The sequence below is a fragment of the Podarcis filfolensis genome (assembly GCF_964270895.1).
Source record: "Podarcis filfolensis genome assembly, chromosome: 5".
Taxonomy (NCBI): Eukaryota; Metazoa; Chordata; class Lepidosauria; order Squamata; family Lacertidae; genus Podarcis; species Podarcis filfolensis.
In genome coordinates, this window is record NC_139608.1 from 26,789,710 (window position 1) to 26,807,252 (window position 17,543).

Genomic DNA, 17,543 nt, shown 5'->3' on the forward strand with positions numbered 1-17,543 from the left:
GTGTATTATTGCTGTTTTGTTTAAATATGAATGTATTCTCCACCCTGGGACCTTCAGGTGAAGGGCGGATGATAAATGTTCTATAAATAAATAAGCATGTGATCAAAAATGCATGGCTTTTTTGTCAGTTAATCATGAATATATCAAAGAGAAGGTCTTTGACTATTGTCCCTGCACCGAAGATTCTGAACCCCACACCAGTACTGAAATCTGAAAAGGCACCTCCAGGCTGCAATAGAAATGGTGTCCAGGAAACTTTTCTTTCCATTTTTATTAAAAATCACATGGTTAATGATATTTTGAAAAATCCCTAATTTTACCAGATGATTTATATTGTTGCCGATGTGAGAATAAATCTTTTAGGCCATAATCCTAGGATCACTTACTTGAGAGTAAGCCCTGTTGAACTATACTCAGGGCTAGCAGGCAACCACAGGAAAGGCTACATGGTAAACACAACTCTATCCTCCAATATCTCGCTCCCCGTTCCTTTCCGGTTGCTGCTGCCTGGAGCAGCTGCCTCATTCTACCTAATAGCAGAACTGGCTCTGACTTGTCACTGCACTATTTTGTCTGATTTTAAACTGGATGGTTGTGCAGTAATTTTGAACAATCAGATGTGCATAGAACAGACCCTTATAGATATTCACCAGACAGATGGAATTATAGGGAGATTGGAAAGAATCCTGACCTTTAGTTATTATGATCAAGGCTAAATTTTAGTTTATTTGAAGGATATAATGGTAACATTTTCCTTCAGGCTTTAAAAAAGTGTTTAGCGCTGTTTAATTAGTTTGTAGGCGGGCTAATCTGCCTCCCAATCCCTTTGAACTCACTCTAGGAGAAAATAGAAGCAGCTGACTGTGGTTTTTTCTTTGTATTTCAGGAATCGTGGCAGTCCTTTTTTGTGGAGTCACGCAGGCCCATTATACTTACAACAATCTGTCAGCAGACTCCAAAATGAGAACTAAACAGGTAAAGCATCAAATCCCACCCCCTGCCCCTTTCTGTTCCCTTGCTTATTTTGTTCCTTCTGCTAGAATAATGAGTATATAACAATACTGACAGTATACCAGGAAGGGATCTCATTAATGCAAAGAATAAGGTTTGCGTCTTCATTAACGGAGAAGAATACTGGCACCATCTCTGCCAGGAGAGCCTTAACAAGTCTTCTGCTAAGTAAAACTTTTAAAAGGTCTGTTGTTACCTTAGAGGCCCCAGTCATCAAATGTCAGCCTAGATGGTGATGTATTCTGTGGTCATATTCTGTGGTACTTTCTATCGAGTAAGGCTGGGGTACAGGTTTGGTCAATGACTTGTTCGTGGCCCAACTGATCCCCCTACTTGGAACAAATGACACAGACACCCATGACATATCACAAACTTTTTTTGAAACTTCCTCAATAGCTGAGGGATTCTACCAGAAAGGGGAGAGCCAAGCTGAAATTCCCCTATAATCCTATTGTTCTTGGGGGGGATCCTACTTTTGCCAGTTGACCTGCTTTGTTGCCAGATGAGTATTTCTGGATCTAGCTCCACTGTCTCATGACAGAGAAACAGAGGCACATCGCTGCATAGTTTTTTTAAACTGTGTTTCATCAAACTGTGTTGCATAGGAACCTAGGCTGTGTTGCATAGGAACAGTCAGAGCACTGTTCCATCTAGCTCACTCAGCATTCCCTATACTGACCAGCAGCAGCTCTCTAGGTTTTTGGGAAGAAGTCTCTCCCAGCCCACCTTGAGATACCATGGATTAAGGCTGGGACCTTCTGCATGCTGACTGGAAACATGGACCTGGTGGGTGGAGGTGGGTGTGGGTGTAAATGGACTGATGGAACTGAAAGTTGTAGCAAACCATGAAGGCACCAATTCCAGAATTAATTTAGAAATTACCCATGTTATATTAAAAGGCAGAGCAGGAAGTTCAGCAGAGCAAACCGGTGGAAAAGAAACAGGATGTAACAAGGTGACAGTGGTGGTATGAGGAGATCTGTTCCTTCCTCATTAGCATTGTGTTTGTACTGGTTTCAACAGCAAACCCTGTTGGAATTTATATAGAATAAAAAAATACACTTAAATCAATGTACAAGTGCAAGAATTTGGCAGTCTTATGTGAATACCAGTATGCCCCTCAGGTAAAATCTGTTATCAGCCTGCGGAGAGAAGCTTTTAAATCTACTAGTACGGCATACTAGTGTGGGTATGGGATGTTACCTAACTGAGTAGATGCAATATTTGTATCAGTATTTGTATTTTCTCATAGTTGTAGTAGTACATGTTCCCTTTGCCCTGGCAAATAGCACTGCCAAGCCAAACTGCTGCTGTTGACCTCTGGGCTGGTGTTTGGTGGGAATGCCATTCTGACATTACAGAACTTGGGGTCCTGTTTGGCCTAGCCAGACACAGTCGCATCTCTCTCTACCCTTCAGGTCCTCGTCCAGAGCCCCAGATAGTCCTTCTGCAGGCCCCCAAATCCACCAGCTAAACTCTGGATAGACATGGAAGCATTTGAGCATAAAAATCATCTAGTACAGAGCACAACATTTGAATCAAATTTGGCGAGGACTTGGTTTTGATTTAATGCTTGCATTCTGCTTTTCTAGCAACAGCCTTGAGCTCATAGCAGGTCATAATAATAATAATAATAATAATAATAATAATAATAATAATAATAGCATTACAAATTAGCAAATATTGCAATCACTATTGTTGTTGTTGTTGTTTAGTCATTCAGTCGTGTCCGACTCTTCGTGACCCCATGGACCAGAGCAAGCCTGGCACTCCTGTCTTCCACTGCCTCCCACAGTTTGGTCAGACTCATGTTAGTAGCTTCGAGAATACTATCCAACCATCTCGTCCTGTCATCCCCTTCTCCTTGTGCCCTCCATCTTTCCCAACATCAGGGTCTTTTGATCTTTTTGCAGTCCATGGGACTCTCAAGAGTCTCCTCCAGCACCATAATTCAAAAGCATAAATTCTTCGGCGATCAGCCTTCTTTATGGTCCAGGTCTCACTTCTATACATCACTACTGGGAAAACCATAGCTTTAACTATACAGACCATTGTCGGCAAGGTGATGTCTCTGCTTTTTAAGATGCTTTTTAAGCAATTATAGCAATCACTATAATCACGTCAAAAGAAAACACAATGGCATATAAACAATGCATATAAATATGGTTTTGTAAATGCAATTTGGTTCCCATTCAGAAGCTCACATTTGCTCTTAGAGGGAGGGAAAGCAATAGCAGCTGGCAGGGTGGCACGGGCTGGGTTCTCAATGCCATACAACCCTGCCAGTTCCTGAGAGGGGGCAGGAAGCAAGGCAGCTGGGAGCTCGGTGCAGGTGCAGGAGCAGGAGCAGGGGCAGGGGCAGGGGCAGGGGCAGGGGCAGGGGCAGGGGCAGGGGCAGGGGCAGGGGCAGGGGCAGGGGCAGGAGCATCCACCTGGCTCTGCTGCTGTGCCTGAACCACACTCCCTGCTGCCTTGCCCCTCTTGCTCTTGGTAAGTGGCAGTAGCAAATGGCATTGGGAAGCCAGGTCAGAAACACAGACCTGACTGTGCCTCCCTACCTGCTACTACAGGGGGGAAGATGGATAATCATGAAGATGCAGCAAAACCAATACATGATAGATGATAGATAGATAGATAGATGATAGATAGATACTATAACTACTTATTTCATATTTAATAAGACCAGACTAGAAGAGAACATTACAATAAATATATTTGATTCCTTACCTAGTCCAGGGCCACTTTTTAAAATAAAATTATTTAGTTTTTCTGTTTAAAGTTTTACAATCAATTATCCAACAAACAGCATAAAAACAAGGTTCTGAAGAATCTCCTAAACTTCCCTCTTCCCATGTGGGTCGTTTTGTTAACTATTTCCTCCTGCATCTTTTATAATAATCCAAGCCTTTTAAATCTCCATTATATCCAAAATTCAGCATTAAACTATAAGTGTTATTCCAATCCTACTAATGATTTTAGTGTTTAATGTTTAGTGTTTAATGTTTACAATGGTTTTTAAGATAAATTATAAATTTTCCCCATTCCTTGTTAAAATTCTTCCTGGTTTCTGATTCTTCCAGTCATTTTTGCCATTTTGGCATAATCCATCAATTTAATCTGCCATTCTTCTCTGATAGGGACTTTTGTCTTCTTTCCATGGCCACTTTTGATTGGCTGGTTTGTCATTTCTTTTACAAAATTTGTATACTGCTTTTCAGTCATAGCAGTCTCAAAGCAATAGATTGGGAGGGTCTGTGGCTTTAAAGAAAATTCCATAAAACACATGAATCAAGAAGCTTATGATCACATTATTCATTTTAACGAACAAAATGTAATTGAAACAGCCAGGAGATACCAGGGAAGTTTTTAATATTTTTGTCTGCAGAGAACATTAGCCTGGATGCGACAATCTCTCTGAGGCTTTGAAATGTTCATCAAAATAGCACTGATATAGAATTGCAGCTTTTGGAGGGTTGGTCCCAAGCACGACAGCATCTTATCAGAAAGAGTTTGTGATAAAAACCATTCTTCTGAAAAATGCTTGGTGAATGAAAATGAATCTTGATACATTTCTGCTCTCTTGTAATATTCCCATGCACATTATCATCCCAATGCTGGGTCAGTCTGCCCTTTCCTTCAGAAACATCAGGAAGATAATTGCATCAGCTGCCAGAATATGTTGTGATCATTTCAATGAGAGCACTGACCTGGGCCCCAATCCTTGCCAGGCAGGCACAGTGCAAAAAGGTAATAATGGAGTGATACTCTATTAGAGTCAGCCCCACTGGGTAACAGCAAGCACAGCTTTGTATATGTGGATGTTGACAGTCCTCCATTCAGCGTAGAGTGGAGAACTTCAGAAAGGGTCAATTTGACCTGTGTTGCTATCTGGGATACACAAAAGCGAGAGAACACGGTGGGAACAACACAGACATTCAGGTCAATGTTCTGAAATTGTTATAATTAATGTGTGACTCAAGTCCTATGAGGATCATAGGATTATAGCACTGAAAGGGACCTCAGATGTCAGCTAGTTCAAGCCTTGGGAAGTGCACGAATCCACCGACAGTCCCTGATTAAAAACCTCTAAATGAAGGAAACCGTATTCTGCCTTCCAAACAGTTTATTAAATTGTCATATAGTTCACGCTATTAAGAGTGGTTAGTCTGAATAATTTTTCTTTGAATTAAAGCCCATTGATTTGGATTCCACTCTCTGGAGTAGGTGTGGAAGGATCTGTCAATTTCTGCTCTCTGTGTTTCTCCTTTTTTCTCAATCCTAAATTCAGTTCTCCACATTTGTGCAGTAATTTACATCTATTTAAACAACAAAAAAATCCTCATGAAGATTTATCAGCATTTTAGTGTGGATTTCTCCAAATAAAACACATTTTTGTGTGTGGTTTTGACATATGCACACATCTTTGCAAACAATTTCTCTAAGCCATTTTATAATGTTATTTTCACTGATATATTAATTTCCCCAGATACCTGCATATCGGTGATCACTGGCTGGAGAACTGCATTACACAAATTAGATAAATATGAATTTCAAAGAATAGCTGGGTTTCAGTTCACATATTGTTTCATAAATTCGCCTTTCAATGAGAACTGAATCAATTCCCACCCACCCCCGCCATCCCTAATCTGAAGCTATTGAGAATAAATTTGGTTCATCATCTATGTGGCAGCCCTTCATATATTTGAAAATGCCTATTGTATTGCCTCTTAATCATCTCTAGGTTAAGCAAACACTGGGTGAATGCAAAGGCACAGAGAAGCAAGGTAAAGGCAATGAGTAGATAGCCTTGTTGTTACAACTAGTGGAGAAGCCTGAATTAAAGGTTTTATACAAGGCAAAGATTATCACTCTGGCCAGTTGGTGAAATGACGCTCTTCTGTCGGGTGCTACTGAACTCCTTAATGTTCCCTAGGTAAAGGTAAAGGGACCCCTGACCATTAGGTCCAGTTGTGACCAACTCTGGGGTTGCGGCGCTCATCTCCTTTATTGGCCGAGGGAGCCAGCATACAGCTTCCGGGTCATGTGGCCAGCATGACTAAGCCGCTTCTGGCAAACCAGAACAGCGCACGGAAACAGTTTACCTTCCCGCTGGAGTAGTACCTATTTATCTACTTGCACTTTGATGTGCTTTCGAACTGCTAGGTTGGCAGGAGCAGGGACTGAACAATGGGAGCTCACCCCGTCACAGGGATTCAAACCGCCGACCTTCTGATCGGCAAGTCCTAGGCTCTGTGGTTTAACACACAGCGCCACCCGCGTCCCACCACAAAGTTAATGTTCCCTACTTAAGCCAAATCTATGTGATGGTTAACATAAAGAGTCCCCACCGGGTATCTTCTGTGTTTTGGAATCCTGATAGCTAGTGTTTGTGGCCAGGGTGCTACATATGAAGCAATGAGCATTTCTAAGCACATCTTGAACAATCATCCTTTAAAATCTGGCATTCTGTAGAGCTGCATGACATTTATCTGGGCAGCCAAGTGGTTGTGTTTCAGTGTGACAAAAGACCTCATTCTTTTTAATAACACCTTTCTGGACATGGTCCACTACCCTCTGCTGCAGTGGTAGATACGGTAAGCCCTGTAGAGATAATTAATCCACACTTCCAGAATGGGAAGATCACCTAGATGTCAGGATTTATTGGTACTTACAGTCCTACCGCCTTTTGACTTTCAACAAAGTGGAAAACATTTCCAGTCTAGAAGAAAACAGTCTAGGGCTGATGGTTACCAGAACTACTTCTGCCACAGAGCAAATTGCATGATTTCCCAGAAATGAACAGTTCTTGTTCAGATCTTTAGATATTACTAATGGTCTCAGCCAACCAGACTCAAATTGATACATTAATCAGTAATGAAACAATGTTACAGACCAGGTGTGGGGAACCTCTGGATCTCTAGATGCTGGTGAACTATAATTTCCATCAATCCTGGCCATTGGCAGTGCTTGCTAGAGCTGATGGGACTCATAGTGCTGCAGGATCTGGTGTGCCAAAAATTCCCCACACCTGTTTTATGTGAGCATTTATTCATTTTGTTTGTTTGTTTGCTTGCTTGCTTGCTTGCTTGCTTGCTTAAAATAGGTATATTCCATTCTGGATCCAAATATATTAGTATACGCTCAATAAATAAATAAATAGAGTCGCAACGGAACAAGAACTGAACATACAACCAACTTGTTAACCAGGGGTGTGGAATTTGCAGGATGGAGGGAGATATTCAGGAGCTAGTTCTGTTATCATCAAAGGGGCAACCGCAACAGGGTGCTGGTTACTCCCATACTGTTCTCCCTTGTCAAATAGACTGGATAGTCTTGGCAACAGTCCCTCTGGGTTGGAAATCTGTTGGTCAATGCCAGGTCAGTGAATGGCAAAACAACAGCTATCCAGGATTTGAATGTGTTTAAGCATGCTGAACTAGCTAGTATTACAGAGACGTGGTTGGATGAAACTGGGGACATTAATCTCTCTCAGCTTTGCCCACTGGAATTATCTGTACAACAAAGTACTTTACATGAATTCCTGCTCAAAGAGTATGGTGAAGGATGACACAGCATTCCATCCTCAGCACACTGATTACAACAGTGGTCAGACTCTGAATTTTGTGCCCGTGGGCATTAAACTGATGCACGTATGTGTACATACACTCTTCCCAATTGAATGATGCATCTTGCACTAATCTCTGGTGTATCACTATGCAGTTAGTACATGAACTGCCTGCAATTTTCATTGGTGCAAATACACCCTAATGCACAGCACAGGTACTCCACGTTGCTTTATTTTTAGCTGCTTCAGACACATAGATGTAGTAATTGCTTAGTTTTAGTGTCGCCCTAATTTGCAGATTCTTAGGGACGCGGGTGGCGCTGTGGGTAAAACCTCAGTGCCTAGGACTTGCTGATCGTAAGGTCGGCGGTTCGAATCCCCGCTGCAGGGTGAGCTCCCGTCGTTCGGTCCCAGCTCCTGCCCACCTAGCAGTTCGAAAGCACCCTTAAGTGCAAGTAGATAAATAGGTACCGCTTTATAGCGGGAAGGTAACAGTGTTTCCATGTGCGGCGCTGGTGCTGGCTCGCCAGCTGCAGCTTCATCACGCTGGCCACGTGACCCGGAAGTGTCTTCGGATGGCGCCGGCTCCCGGCCTCTTAAGCGAGATGAGCACGCAACCCTAGAGTCAGACACGACTGGCCCGTATGGGCAGGGGTACCTTTACCTTTAATTTGCAGATTCAGGGCAACCTGTGTCACATTGAAAAGCAACATATTCTTCCAACTCACTAATGTGATATACCAGCCCTTCTCTTGTCACTCAGCCACAGCCATTAAAACCCACATAGAATCCTTTAAAATGTTTCACTGAGTAATGTTTAAACTGCCTGTTAGCCTCTCTTAGCCTGTTTGTGTAAACGCTATTATTATTGTGAATAATAATATGGGAAAGAAATTGGAAGGAAGGCATTTGTAATGCAAACATGCATTGAAGGTTGTATATTCCTGTTAAATGGTGCTTTAACCAATATTCTGCTTTTAGCCTCACATGTGAGAATACTCATAGATAGTGACATGAAAAGAAAGCTGTGAGGTCCAGAGCGATGCAGTGGCTACAACATTAAAAGTATTCATCTCCAGTTAAAAGTATGAGGATATAGGGAGGGGAGAGAAATTCAATTCAGTTCACTTTTAAAGGTGAAACTACCTAATTTGACCGTTCTGAAACAATATGTGAACAGGAACACAGCCATCCTTTGAAATTCACCCGCCTCTGAATTTTTCCGTGTAGTTCTCCAGCCAAGTAATTTGTAAAAAAAATTGCATATTCTAGGACAAAATGTGCATGAAAATACATTTATTAGTGAAAGTAACATGCAAAATACACTGTATTAGAAAAAGTTGTTTTCAACCATGTGTATATTAGGGCAAAACTGCATACAAAAGATATTATAAAAGATCCTAAAAATCACACAGCATTAGATTTGTGCAGTGAAGATTGCTGTACTACTTTAGTTTAGTAAAGTCAACTGGGTGATCTAGTAAAGTCAGAGAACTTTTTATCTCTGGCATAGAGCAATGAGTGCATTTTTGTTTTTAAAAAGGTTCTATGCAGGCAACTGAAAATAGCCTCAAAAGAAGCAAGCACCTCAGGTTGAGTCGTGGCTAAAAGGAAGCAGAGGTGATCTTCTCAGTTCAAGCAGCTGATAGCCTTTTAATGCTAGGCTGTGATTCTCTTGAACACCTCTGGCCTGATTTACTAGAAGCATAAACACAGCAGCTGGCATGTAGCCTTGTTAGCCCTTACTTTTCAGCACAGAGAAAAACCTGACATACAGCCAGGTGGTTTTAAGCCTTAGCTCTCTCTTCCAAATACAAGGGGCCCTACTGAGTAATCTATGCTGTCACAGAGACTGGACTTAAATGACCCTCATGGTGTTTTCACTGTGTATGGTGTTTGAAATCACCATAAACTTTGCAAATGAGTTGCAATTGCAAGGAGATTTGTAGTCACATAACTTCATTTGCTCAACAATTATTTTGGGCATTTGATTGAAAGAAGCAGAAGTTTGGGTGTGTGCCAGATTTGTTCCCTGAACAGATGGGGCAGAAGATTTTAAGAAAACTCTGTGGATTAGCAGGATGCTGTACCAAAAATATGAAAAACATGCACCTTTTCTTTAAAAAAAAGAAAAGAAAAGAGAGAGTTAACTAAAATCAGCTCCTTGATTTTCCACTAGATGAACCCACAGCAGTCTGTCAGTATCGCGTATGAATTACCCAGTGAATCTTGCAGTCATTCCCACTGCAAATTCCCTCACACATACAATGTTACACACAACACTGTTGCATATAAGGGCTGCCTCATTCATTTCAGCAGAGGCAGCAAATTTCTTGTGCAAATAAATGCACACAGTGACCCACTGCTTCTGTTGAAATTAATAAGGCAGGTCTTTAACTCAGAATGTATACATCTCAGGGGCACAGACTATTGGGGGCAGAAGGTGCTTCAGCCCCCCAATATTTTGAAGCAGGGGGCTGAGCCGCCCCCCCCAAATTGAGGGGGCCACCACTCCTGGCTGAGTGCCAGTGTGCCAGCAGGGGGCAGGAATCACAGAGGGCGATTTTTGCCCACTGTGCTCCCCACTGCACTCACCAGAGTGCCTTCCAGGAAGATGCTCTGGTAATCCTCAAAGGGATGCCCGTGCATAGCCTGACAGGGGGGGCATTGCGTCTGTGCCATCATGCACATGCGACAGCCCCGCCCCAATGTTGGGCTCAACTCGGCACACCTGATACGTCTAAAAGAAATCACTCACTGTGGATGGTCACTCGGTTACTATTTATCCAGCTGATCAGGTTTCCCATGTTTTTGAAAAAGTGACTAAGAAATTCTTAAAGGATAAGAGGAAAAACTTCCTATCTTCCATTATTCACGTCAGTGCCTTCAGGTCATACCCATGCCATACATTTAAATCACTGTTGCTCCCAGTACTTTCGTGGTAGAAAAATGAGCTATTGGTACTCATATCTTGCGGGTGCCAGCACAAAATGGCTGCCATGGGCAGCAAGAAAAGAGGCTATGGTACTCTGTAGCAGTGAATACTATCACAAAAAGGTTCTAATACTACTTGAACAGTCATGGACAATTCTGGGAACTGTAGTTTGTTCTGGGTGCTGACCTTACAGAGCTACAGTTCCCAGCACCTTTAGCACACTGCAGTTCCAAGGATTCTCTGGGACAGTTAAAGTGGTGTAAGAGTGTTTTAGATGTATGGTGTGGGTGTGACCTCCGTTTCGTGTCGTGTCCACAGTTTTTCTAGATGATTTAGTGGGGATATGTAACGAGAGAGAGCCAGCCCAGCTTGAATACTTCCTGTCAGACATTTCTCCTGCCACAAGGCACATTTTTTCAGGATTGATCTTCATCCCTGTCTCTTCTTTAAACGAATCATAATAGTGTTGTGGCCCTGTAAGAGTGAGACCTTAGATCCTCACTTAAAAGAAAAATGGCACTCAGTTTTGCTCAGCATAGGAATCCGGAAATCGATGTGATTCGAGCATTACTGGTGAACTCTGCTCAGAAATGCTTTTTCTCTCTGCTCATCAGCACTTGAGCTTGCTTCTTTTTCTGCACTGCCTTTTTTTCTCTCTTCTTTTCTTTTTTGCTAAAAAGAAACGTCGTCTTGGATGAGAGTAGTCTGAGGAAACAGAATGTCAGATGCAAAACCCTTTCCAAACTGTTTCATAAAAGATTTGACAATCTGTTTAAACATTCAAAAATGTCTTTAAATATTAATAGTGTTCTCAAATTGTTAAGGGGATGGTTCGCACATTTCAGCAGGATGGCAGGTGCCTGCAGTTGGCTAGGATCAGCTAAATGGGATTTTTATAGTATTTAAGCCAAAATGCTTTCATTATCTCTGCTCCCTCCCCCCAGCTTTTTTCATCACATGGAAATGACCTGGTGAACTTTTAAATTAGGACACATGTACTATCTGCATCAGTGCCTGCCTTCATGTACCAAACAGATCTACATGTTGCTTTTATACAGACAGGGCCAGCCCTACCATTAGGCAGACTGAGATGACTGGCTCAGGTGGCAGATTCTGGGGTGCAGCTGCTGTTTTGCTTGACTGCACCCTGCCAACCATTCTGCTGTGTTGACTCATGGCCTGTTCAGGGTGTCCTAATCTAGCCATCTGCCTCAGGTGTGGTGGAGGATACTATCCTGTTCCCAGAGCTGAAGTAAGATTCAACTGCCAGTCCTGTCAGCATCTCTACATGCAATAGGGGCAGGGTCGTATCTTGTCAGCCTCAGGCAGCAAAATGTTTTGTGCAGGCTTGAATATACAGGATCTATGTACCGGTATTTAGTGCACAATGAATTATGGTGGTGAATTATGTTCATTCAGATTGCTGCTAAATTCCTCCCAAAGCAGAATGGGGGCAGATTTTGAGACTAGTCAACTACTAAAATCTGCATTGCTTCCTGAAATAATAGATCACATAATGTATTATTTCAGTGCAAATAATGTATTATTTCAGTGAGCATAAAAATAAAATACCTTCGTGTATCTGAAGAAGTGTACATGCACACAAAAGCTTATATCAGAACAAACTTAGTTGGTCTATAAGGTGCTGCTGGAGAAATTTTTTATTTTTTATTTCGACTGCATCAGACCAACACGGCTACCTAGCTGAATTTCAGTAAACAGTTCATCATACGTGGGAGCAAGAGCCTTTTGTACGTGTAGGTTGAATGTTCATTCTACTCTACAGAGAACTCTCCTCTGTTTGAAAGATTGTCCCAGTTAAGCGGTAAATCAATCTTGTTAAATAAAATAAGTAAATAAGTCAAGTTTGAAGGCAAAAAAGCTTAAGAAGGGAGACCTCAGGGGTCCTGAAGGAACATATCAACAGTTAACATTTGTACAACAGACTGAACAAATGCAAAGCTTACCAGATCAGTCTTCCCCACTATGATGAGATGCATTTCTATTTAAATTAGGGAAATTATTTCTAAATATGCATCTATGACCTATATGTTTTATGCAAATCGGTGTCCTCTTTCATCCTTCTTTTTGGTGAAACGTTTCCTCTTTTTTGGTAATGGGTAAAGTTCCTGCCCTATGGGCTTTCTTGATCTTCTCACCACCATAGTTCTTGTACAGATTCAGAATTGGATAAAGATCTCCACATAAAATCCTTGTTGGAAGAGGAAAGCTCACCAGCAGACATCACTTGTCTATTATGTAATTCAAGGAAATGCCCAAGGATAGGCATCCAGATATAAACTAGATTCCTATAATCTCTGGAATGAACCTCCTGATAAGATGGAATTTACAGGAGGCACTCACCTGCTGAGCTCCAAGATCAGAGGTGAGATAACCTTTTACATGACACATGATCTTGAACATGACGCAGGAGGAGAGGAGGGAATCGGCATAGGAATTGTTCCACCATGTACAGTATTATAAGTTCGGAAGGCAGTGGGAAAATATGAATGCAGATGCTGTCAGGAAGGAAACGACATGCCAATCCCCTCCAATTGTCCAATTTAATAGGTAATAAGTCCATAAAACAACTTATTTCCTCTGTCTGTGGTTCCCTTTGATAATGCAATTGCTGCAGTAGTGTGCCAAGTACTGTTCATGCTGCTGTAGCTAATGTGACTGAATAGCACTCTGCTGTTTAATTGGTCTCTTATCATTACAAATGTAATCTGAATGAATACAGCTATAACTGACCTGGTTTTATTGGATTTTCTTTCATCTAGCATGAAGGATCTGAGGGAAATTTGAATTAGCAAGATGTGTGATGGCAAAATAGGGAGGGGGGGAGACTTCCAAGTCACAAGGAGAAGTCGGCAAAATTATCCTTCCTTTGGCATTTGATACATTTTGATACAGTCCACTGGGGAACCCTTGCCTAGGTTCATTTTAGGCTGGCTTACGTAGAAGATTTCCCTGGTATGTAGGTTGTGATGGAATATGTTTCCTAAGTGCAGTAGTTTACCTGATCAGATACAAGAAAACCCAACATGCAGCAGCTGTGAAAAAGGTGAATCTCAGGTTATTAGCAAGGGGTTCAAAAATAAAACTTTCAGTATTGCAATGCCTATGTACAAATCTATGGTGCAGCCACACTTGGAATACTGTGTACAGTTCAGAGCAAGTGAAGAGAGGGGGTCCCCCCACTCCTGATTATGAAACCTAGGGTTATTGAAACTTAATGATAGGAGAATCAGGATAGACAAAAGGCTGCCTTCTTCACACAGCACATAGTTAAACTACCCCTAGGATCAGTGGATCCTGAAGGCTGATTCCAAAAGTAATTTGTGATCTCATATTCAATCTATTATGACTCCCCACCCGGTCCACATTGAATGAGCATAGGCCTAGAAGCATTCCTCCATAACGCAGTATTGCTTCAACCTGTCACTACAAAACAGTATTGTTGATGCTTTTGTGATGACATAGTCAACAGGTAGTGTAATGTATGGTGAAGTCTTCTAATGGCTACTTTACCCCACTGAGTCCAGGCTATCAAAATAAATTGCCTTGGATTACATAAATGCTCGGTTTGTTAGTGGAGGCAGTAGCAGCAACAAAGCAGGAGGAGGGAAATTCAAGAAGGACCAGCACTGTTTATTTCATTTCATTTTCACCAACTTATTTTGGCATTTATACCATGCCTTTCTGAGATAAAAATGAAACTCAATGCAGCTTGCAAATAAACATATAAATTGCAACAAAATTAAAAACAACCCATCAAGAAAACAAAATAAAGAAACATCAGAGAAGGCAAAACAGCGTCATAAGAATCATATCTGCCACTGCAGACTGAGAGAACATCATTAGCTCTGACACAGAGAATGCCTGCTGGAATATAATAGTCTTAAAAGGCTGCTTAAAAGTGGGCAAAAAGGGAGGTCAAACATCTCTTTGAGGAGACTAATCCATAGTTTGGGCAACACAACTGAAAAGCCGCCCACTTTTGTCCTCACCAACTGTGCTTTGTGTCCTCACCTGGGTCGCTTCCAATTTACCTGCTTCCTGATCATTCAACCTGACTTGTTTGCTGTGACGTGAGGTTAGACAACATCCATGATTTATTGAGCATTCGTCCTGATTTGTTTGTGGGGAGGTTAGACAACATTGTGCCAAACAGATGTTAGCGGATACTTCCCAGTGTGTTTCCATACTACGCTTCTTATCACAAAAGGCAGATCTTTAGAGGAAGTAAGTTTAGAACCACCTGGAAGTTTCCAGACTTTCTCCAAGGGCAGCTCCACACTCTGCGTTTGGCAGCAGCATCTTATTTTCAATAAAAGATTGCCATATGGGCTCATTATGCAGGAAATGAGAAGAGGCTATGATGAAACCTTGCTAAATTTCAAAAATAACATGTAAAAACAAGCCATCTCATTTTACTTTTGAATTTGTGTCATCGGTTCCTCCCACCACCCACCTCTAAACTTCCTTTGACAGCAGAAATGTCAGGAAAGCATGTTCCATTGCAACGCACATTGCCCTCCCCTCAAAATGTTTTGTGAAACAACCTTTCTATAACTGGCAAGGTAGGAGGAGACTGGCAACTAGTCCTGGGCTGTGTTTTCAGAAGCATATCTCATTTGAAATGTTTGTAAAGTGATATGCTTTGCACTTGAATGATTCTTCATATAAAACACAATCACCTTCCAGCATCAGAATATCAATGAGCAACAGGATAGTACCATTAATTTCCAAGCTGCGGTATCTTTTTTTCATATCATAGGAGAGAGTGCAATATTTTGTGACCACCAAGTGTAAAGAAATGGTTTAGCAAATCATTTAGCCATGTTTTAATTATGAGTCTTTTATCAATGATGGATGCAATCAATTAATCACTCCTGCTGCACAACTTCCATTATTTTCTATGGCAGCTGCTTAGAACTCCTACACGCAATCCTGCATCATTTGCAGTGTCTGGAGATGGTGCTGCCAGATACCATATCCTGTTACTGCCAACATTTGCTCATAATTGCTTGTGAGCAGAACCGGGGGTGTATAATAGCTTAGGTGAACTCTTAAAGAGGGATTTGCATTGTTTGTTATTTTGTGTGTTGACATTTTTTGAGGCATGTTCTCCTGAGCACACATAACACCAAAGACCTTTCTCATTTCATAAAGAAATATCATTAAAAGGTAACAGTGTGAAGGGAAATCTTGTTAAGTGCCGCTTGAGATGATCTTGCAAATTGGAAGCAGTTTTGTCTAGAATTGAGACTCTTGTCGCAGTGTGATTCTTAAATGAATTGTTTTAAGCGATTCTGCTTCATTTTTTCTCTCCAAATGCTATACAGCATCTACTTTTAAAATGAGAAGCATGTTATAATATCACGCTTCTAAATTTCTTAATGGTCACAAGGCAAGATTCGAAGTGCAAGTTGCTGACGAGGCCCAGAAATGTAGAAAGTCTGAAGTGGAATATTTGTTTCCGAACGAATCAATCAACTTTCTTAAGCATACTTTTGTTTCTCATCCTCAGATGAGAATAACTTTGCTATTCTGCCCCCTCCTCCCCCTCCCCCCCGCAACACAGCAAGACAAACAGGTATATCAGGGCTCTTCTTATGTTCTCATGATATTCTTGTTTTCTTCCAAAACTGCACAGGAATGATTCAATAAATTCAAGCTTCCTGTATTCCTCTTCACCCCACCAATAGCCTCCCTGCTGAGATGATCGTATAAAAGATCACTTATAAGTGGAACATGTAAAGAATACAAGGTGATGACTCCACCCTGTGAACCGCCCTGAGATTTTATAATGAAGGGTGGTATATAAACCTAATTAATAAAATAACAATAAAATAAACAAAGACAGATCATGCAATGCATCCTGGTGCTTTACTATCATGATGCACTGACAGACCGACACGTCACATGCACATGTTTCTGTTCTCTTTATTGACAAGTCATTTTGCTGGTGAGTCACTTTGAATGGCAAGAGATGAGTAAGTCCCACCCCCTACAACTTTCTCAACAAGGGGCACTGTAGTTCAGTTGTTCCTCTCACTCCCCACCCTATCCATGCCACCCAAAACAAGATTGGATTCTCCAAATCAAGGTCCACATCATGATGGCTAAACATTTCATATGTGAGTTTTCTTTCCCATTTACAGGCATTGTTTAAAATGCTGTCTTATCATAATCAGTGAGACATCCCTGACGCCTGCACATGTAAATGACAAGATTTCCTCTACCTTTCTGAGCATTGATTCCTTTTGTCACCTACTTTCCTCTTTTCCTGCACTTCCACTTTACTGCTCTCCGTTTCCTTTCCTTTTCCCTTTCTTCTTTTTCCATATTCAGCCTTGTGGCATTCGTACAGAGCCCCCAGACGTTTCACGGACTATTGACCTGTGCACCACTGCTTTATTCTTCCGCTGCCACCAACCAGGTTTCTTCTGGTGAAATACTGAATCTCAGTCAGGTTGTAAAGTCAACAACGAAGACTAACGTTTATTGAAGAACAAACAAGTTTTAAATATATTCAGAACGGTTTCTCAAATGTGGGCCCTTAACTAGATGTGGCACTATCTCACACTGTCACACTCTTCTCTCTTAGTTCTATCCCTGTCTCTCACTCTAGCTGTCACAACCGCTATGTTCGTCTCACTGGCTCTGTCTGACTCCTCTATCTCCCAATGGTAAAACCCCTGGGCTGAGCCTCAAAACCGGGTAGGCTCCGCCTCTGAGCTTTCTCATTGGTCAATCTGCATTAACCATTTCCATCCCCCTGTCCGAATATAATCACAAGAAATGGGCAAACACCACAAGCCTTCTCTTCTTTTTTTCTTACTGATTTATTCTGCATTTATTTTAATTTTTTATTTTTAAAAGGTCCTCCTCCTTTACTGGGTGGGTTACGTGAGAAATAGTATATCAGCTATTCCCCTTATTTGATTGCTTCTGTTTTCTGTTTCTAATAAAAATCATACAAAAGTTAATAATAACATTTATCTCTATTAGCCAACACCAGAC

The 17,543-nt window shown here is 41.4% G+C and overlaps 1 protein-coding gene across 1 annotated transcript in view; it reads left to right on the forward strand.

The window, feature by feature from the left end:
* Nucleotides 1-17,543, forward strand: part of SLC9A9 (solute carrier family 9 member A9) — a 261,350-nt gene that overhangs the window by 128,275 nt on the left and 115,532 nt on the right. The window contains exon 9 of the mRNA XM_083613281.1: nucleotides 887-975. Coding sequence (XP_083469407.1) covers nucleotides 887-975 — 89 coding nt within the window. The remainder of the gene's footprint in view (nucleotides 1-886; nucleotides 976-17,543) is intronic.